General features: G+C 34.2%; 1 protein-coding gene across 8 annotated transcripts; it reads right to left on the bottom strand.

Annotated features, from left to right (window-relative positions):
• Window positions 1-786: 786 nt before the first annotated feature.
• On the bottom strand, window positions 787-4,490 carry LOC107465675 (vacuolar protein sorting-associated protein 24 homolog 1). 8 transcript variants are annotated; one of them, XM_052254781.1, is made up of 9 exons: window positions 3,880-4,490; window positions 3,542-3,607; window positions 3,044-3,130; window positions 2,302-2,604; window positions 2,140-2,216; window positions 1,954-2,056; window positions 1,428-1,549; window positions 1,162-1,356; window positions 787-1,078 (listed from the first exon to the last, which is right to left on the bottom strand). In XM_052254781.1, exons 4-9 carry the CDS (start codon window positions 2,411-2,413, stop codon window positions 998-1,000), a joined length of 690 nt encoding a protein of 229 aa, XP_052110741.1. In that variant the 5' UTR covers window positions 2,414-2,604; window positions 3,044-3,130; window positions 3,542-3,607; window positions 3,880-4,490; the 3' UTR covers window positions 787-997. The 8 variants fall into 8 exon arrangements, with proteins under 8 accessions (XP_052110741.1, XP_052110744.1, XP_020986031.1 ...); XM_052254784.1 differs by having other exon boundaries at window positions 2,302-2,448; XM_021130372.2 differs by having other exon boundaries at window positions 2,140-2,220; window positions 3,052-3,130.
• Window positions 4,491-6,441: the final 1,951 nt, after the last annotated feature.

The following is a 6,441-nucleotide window of genomic DNA, read 5'->3' as shown; positions in this document are numbered from 1 at the left end:
AGTGCTGCATTTTTTTGTTCTTTTTTTTGTTCTTTCTTTCTTGTAGTTGAATGAATGTAAGTTCATCATCTTCCAAGTAATTTTACAGCATTATGTGTTTCTTCTTCTTCTTTGTTTGATTTTTTTGTTTTTATTTTTGTTAAGAGAGTAAAACAAGAAAAAACTTGAGAAGTTAAAACAAGAAGAAAAAGATGAATAATAAATAAAAAGATGATGATGATGATGATTATGAAAAAAAAAGTAGCAGAAGATGACAAGGAAGGAGAAGAAAAGTTTTAAATTATGCAGAACTTATCAGTACACATACACCGAAAATTCTTAAACAATACACTTAAATATCTTAGTTTTATACCGAAAATTTGTTGCGAATACACAAATATTTTCTTTAATGCAAAATTCCTACATTAAATTCAATTCAAACCATCAATGATGAACAGCAATTTTCACAGAAAAACATTATTCACCTACAGAATTATAAACTACTAACGAAAATATTAACCAGAATCAAACCACACCTCAATCACTTGATTGGATTCAAAACAATAATCCACTTTGCTCTAGTTCAATTGACAATCTGAACTTGAATCATTCATTATCTTCAACAATGAGATAACTGTTCAAAACTGATTTCAGAAGTTGATTTCAAAATTGTAGAGAACGAAAAAAATCGCAAAACGAAAAAAGAGAATGCAGAAAACGAACGAAGAGAAATACAAAAAACGCAGAAATAGAAGAAAACGTAGATCGAAAACGCTGAGAAAATTCAAAAACAATAACGAAAAGTCCTTTCGAAAAAGACACTAATATATTCGCGCGTTGATCATGTAGAGTCCCAAAAGATCTATTACCCATTCATACAACTTTCGTGTATTACATACAATCTGTCCCATCCCATTATTTCTCTTTTCCAATCAAACTATCACAAACAGGATGCAAACTTCTCTCCACATCTTCTCTTGCAATGTATATTATTAGGTACTGAAGCCTTGTTTATGAGTTATGACCTAACTTTGGCAAGTCTTGCCCTTATTTCTTCCATTTCTTCCTCATCATCAACACCCTCAGCTATAGCCTCTTCCTGCATTTATATAATGTTCAAAAATTAGTGTAAACTGTGTCAACGAAAGAGCCTTTTCACAAAGAGAATGAACTTGCACATACCCCTCCACTGGCTCCAACCCTTTGTTCAGGTTGCTTCAACTTTTGTTTCCAGACGGCTTCGGGGAGCTCTGCAGCTGTCTCACCAGCTATTTCTGTCAGTACCTTGTCAACTTCTTCTTCGATCTCGTCTTCTATGTCCTCAGAATCTAGAGCCGAGTCAACAGCATCGTTAACTATCTCTTCGATAACTCCTGCCTACAAGATACATCATTCCTGATTAAGTACAAGGAAAATATGTTCTCTAACAAGAAAGTGGTCTCGCATACCTTTGTCATTTCTTTGCTGAACTCCTGCATTGTCACAGCCATTTCAGGAGCCTTCATGAGGTTATTGACAAGCTTCATAACCTCGGCACTCTTGGATAGATGTCCCACAGTACGAGCAATTGCTGCAAAAGCAAACAACACCATGAATTGCACAACAAAGAGATTTTAACAACACAAATCTGACATGAGAACTAACTGCTAAACTTAATTACCAAACAACAATTGTTGCTAGAACATATATGGTTGTCACACCACTGCTATAAGTGCATTGACTCAATCAACAACAAATGGTTCTCAGCTTATGATTTGAACAGAACAACATATACAACACAAAAAGGGTATCCATTACAATGATGGTGCACTTTTCACCAAATAGAAATTTGATTCCATCCACATCCTGATCCTGACCAGCCTAACTGACCTAATTACCTCCAATCTTCCTTTTCAATTGCTAGCATAAACTCTTTTCTGACTTGGATAAAGGTTCACTATTTGATAAGCCAAATAAAAACATGGTGAAACTTACCCACACTTTCTCCAAGGTGCATTGATATTGAATTCAATTGTGCCTTATTTTCATAAAGTCTGTTTATTGTTTTCTTGGATCTCACAAGTTCCTTAGCAAGGGCCTGCAAATTCCAAAACAGTGACTTCGTTATTTGAACAGTTTAGTTTCAAAAGTAAACAAAAAAAAAGTGCCGAAAATTTTGACCTTTGCAGAGCCCATATCGTTCCTCTTCGCAGCTTCTTTAATCGCCTTTTGTACATTCTTCTCTTCTCTCTGTATATCTGACTAATTGAAAAAACACAAAAATCAGCCACAATAAAATAGGAAGAGGATGAGAAGAAGAAATTAGGGTTTAAGAGAGAATACCGCGAATTTGGCGCTCAATGTTGCGACACTCCTGGCGAAGGCGACGCTGCCAATCTCTCAACAACTGTTGAGGGTTCGGCTTCGGCTTCAGAATGTTTATTACCTTCTCCATTTCTCAATAATCCCAAAACCAACAAAATTGTTTTTCTGCCTTCGTTTTTAGTTTGGGATCAGAAAGAAAAGAATGAATCTTGCAACCCCCAGAAGATAATTAATTCAAAAATATATTATTTTCAATTGAAGAAGATGGCTGGAATTTGATGCTATGCATAACGAAAAGCTTAGGAATCAAACATTCTCAATCTGAAAAGTCTCCCAAGAATAAACACCAAAGCAAGATTTCAGCTTCAGAATTGCAATAATATAAATGAGTAATGACCAATTATGAATATAAGTTAGAGAGAATATCCACCAATTTAGCTTACTGCAGTCAGTAAAACATCATGGCATGCCTTTTTCATCTAAGAGAGCCAATTTTTATTTTCCTAATACAAAATTGGAAAGAAAAGCATAGACGTGATATGCAAAAGCAATCTGTTAGACGTGGGTTGAGAAGATGTCAACCTACTAAGTTAGTACCATTCAAAAATTCATTTAAAAATATTGAAAGTTAAAACAAATAGTCATCTTTAATTACCTATGTATAGGATACATTAAATCTACTTTAAACTTTTTTTTTGCCTGAATACTTCAGATAATTTTGCAAAAGGCACCAATAAACATATATAAATATGAATCACACCTTAATACCTGATCAAGTGTCACAGTCTCATTATCAATTAAGTCCTCTGGAAGAACAACCGGGTGAAGTTGAGACACATGCAAGAATCTGAAAAGTAATAGACCTTTAGCAAAGGATCTCCGTAAGAAATCGGCATATGAAAAGATGATACATACACATAAATACACATCAACTATGAATAAACATGTAAAGATAATAGATGCTGAACAACTTTGCTTATGTTTTTACTGTGTAAAGTTCCATGTTTCTTTTCTTGTTTTAGAGGATTTCTTATCCTCTCCCTTGTTGTACTTTCCTCTTTTCTCATTTAAAAACTTTCCCCCTATCAACAAGAAGAAAATATGCATTCTCTGCATATATTTTCAAAGGTGGGAATTGATGTAAGAAAATGGGGAGACTTACATTGGAAATAGTTTTCTCCCATATTCATATCTATTAATAAAACTTCACAGTTTCTTCAAAGAAAAAGCAACAGACAGCTAAAGAAAGGGACAAAACCTTCTGCGTGTAAAACGGTCAGAGAACTCTAGCCCAAAGCTCAAGACAAGCAGCACACCTCAGTTCCTGAGGAGTGCAAAAGCATAGGAAGAACATGAATATCTTGAAAGCAACAGAGACATTAATACAGCTGGACAGAATAATTTTATCTTATGAGCAGTGAAAAATAAAAAGATCTAGTTTTATCTTGCAGATGTAAGATATAGACCTAAAAAAAAAGGCTGCAGGTCAACTTTGAAATTCACAAACGCAAATAGAAAATGATAAATCTTAACTTTCATTCCATAACTAGATCAAATAAAAACCTATATAAACATCCAAGTATTTATGTACCTTACCTAAACCCAACTAATGTCTTCATTCTTTTAGAAACACAGAACAAAAGCATGCAGTCACATTTGCTGATTTGCATCAAAGCAAAGAGCTACCAATTAAATGCAGAACCACATTGGTCCGTGCACTGCAAATTGCTGAAATCAGAATAATATATATAGGACTACTAAATTTCAACTGTGACTGCATCATCAACAACCTAATATATTTCTGTTATGTAACTCCTCAATCCAATTCAGAAACAACAATCAGAAAAGGATCAGAAATATAAATCAACTGAAGGGGGGAAAAAGTGTGTAAATTCCAAGCAGAAATTATAGCCTCAAAAGACAAACACATGATAATCACAGGAATTGAACCAGATAGACGAGAAGCAAAACAAGAAGGGACAACGCAAAAACCTACTGCTGCTAGAGGCAGCGCAGAGACCAGAGGGGGAAGCACCAGCAGAGTAGAGAGGAGCGATGGCAGCGACCAGCAAGAGGAAGAAAACATCGTAACAGGGATAGGTTGAAAAATTAGGGATTTGATTTTTGGAATAATAAAAACGAATGCGATAGCTGGTTAGAGGAAAATTATCAAAGAAAATATATCAAAGTGGGCAGAGGCGAGCAGCGAGCCACAGGACAATACGTCGGCTTAATATTTAAATTAGTCCCTACAAAGTACATACTTTTCATTTTGTTTCTAAATGATTTTTTAATTAAATTATTCTCTAGATAATTTATTTAAAATTACGTTGATCCTTTCGTTAAGTTCTTCACAGTGTCATTAAAAATTTATTGATCTAGAACGTAAAATAGCAGTACAAATTATATTTGGTATGCTGTGTGTTGCTGACTAGATATATTTAGCAAAATATATCAATTTTAATTTCTAAAAATTAATTAAATAAATTCTAATTTCCATCTTTCCATGAATGTGAATATATTATTTGAGTGTTGCTGCAGATCTAGTAACTATTAAGGGAGGAGAAAATCAATTTTGGCGCCATAATGAGAAGCAAAAATGGAAATTCCAGTGGTAGGTTACCGTCGCATTCACATGGTAGTTATGCTTCGAGCTCGTCCATGCGAAGAAGAACGAAAAACAATGAAAAAATCTGTTTATTTTGCTAGATTGTTTTCAGTTATCATGGTTAAACTATTGTAAACTGAAAATAGAGTTTATAAATGACAACTTGGATTATGAGTACTCCTGTTAATAAAATATATTTATACATCACTTACACTATTATATATAAAGAAGTCTTAATATAAAAAGGCAAATCAAAGACACAAAAAAAAAAATAATAAAGTTTCTAAAATTTCTTAACATAAAGTCTTAATATAAAGTTTCTAACATTATGTTTGTCATCACAAAAGATAATAAAGTTCTTAAAATTCCTTCTTCAGAGACACTATATACTAAGTAAAAGGTTGTGTTTAAATTAAAAGCCTTACAAAACAGTGAACAAGATAGTGTTTATCACCATGATATCTTTTCTAATTTATAGCCTTATAAAAAAAAAGAAAAAAGTTCTGATGATGGTCTTCAAATAGTGTTATCTTTTTTCCTTGGACATTTGAACTCCAAAGTCAGCACCAAGATAATGAGACTTGCAAGCTTCTTAGTTGTCGCAGCACTAGATCCTTTAATTGTTCCAGCAGAGAAATTGAAATTGTTGCAATTGTTGCAGCAGGTTAGAGAGAGACAATTCTTTTTTCTTTGGAAACCTGAAGTTTGGGTGGTCTTCCTTTCACTTTAGCTTGTATTACACATGCAATAAATCCATTAATAGACAAACACAGATTCAGGCATCCGATAATGAAAATAAAGTAAAAACAAAGTAATTAAGCGAATCGCTATAGCTTCAGTAGTTAGTGAAAGTTGTCTCTTGGGTGGTTGGGATTCTTTCTGGTTGGTTCAAATTGGTCCTTAAAAATCTTTTCGTGGATCAAATTGGTCTTTACCTTCTGCATATCTAAGATAAAGGCCTATCCATTTTCTTTGTAGTCACCAAGATTGTTGTGTAGCAGTTCAAGAAATCATTGTCAGTTGTCCTTGTTTTTGACATCTACAATTACATAAGCAATTATGAACACGTGATTGTTGGCATCTTGGCCACAAGTAGTCAACAACTATCCTCCATGTAAGGTCTTCAGAAAGACTCCACCCAGACCAATTAAGGGTCTAGACCTGGCCTTAAATCCTTTCTTACACGCATCGAGACATACATAGAATCTTTGAAACTGTGGAGGACTCTCAGGTGTCAGAATGACACTAACTTGGACTGTTGAATCTAGGTTGTGGTCCACAATTGGTTAGCATAGTCCCAAATAATGGCATATTGTGCAACTTCATCTCCTTCCATTACTTTTTTTTGCTGACTTTAAGGCCCTAGCAATGTATGTAATATTTATCTTAATGTTGTACTTCCTCACAAACCAATCATAAACCTCTCCATGATTCATAGTTGGGTGCTTCCTAAGCTTAGGAACCAGCTTATCCAACGTCCACTCTTGTATTGCAACCCTGTTCTTTCTCTTCCTAGCACATGTGTGTTCATCCACCAATATCTTAATCTC

This window comes from Arachis duranensis, chromosome 9 (genome assembly GCF_000817695.3).
Source record: "Arachis duranensis cultivar V14167 chromosome 9, aradu.V14167.gnm2.J7QH, whole genome shotgun sequence".
NCBI classification, from domain to species: Eukaryota; Viridiplantae; Streptophyta; class Magnoliopsida; order Fabales; family Fabaceae; genus Arachis; species Arachis duranensis.
Note: the sequence above shows the minus strand (reverse complement) of the source record. Positions and strands in the feature narration are given on the sequence as shown.

Excerpts from the sequence above, each read along its gene's own strand:
- LOC107465675 (XM_052254781.1), bottom strand. The coding sequence starts at position 2,413 with ATGGAGAAGGTAATAAACATTCTGAAGCCGAAGCCGAACCCTCAACAG. Across the intron at positions 1,550-1,953 it reads GCACCTTGGAGAAAGTGTGG|CAATTGCTCGTACTGTGGGA; the intron begins GTAAGTTTCACC and ends TTGCTTTTGCAG. Across the intron at positions 1,079-1,161 it reads GGGTTGGAGCCAGTGGAGGG|GAAGAGGCTATAGCTGAGGG; the intron begins GTATGTGCAAGT and ends ATATAAATGCAG.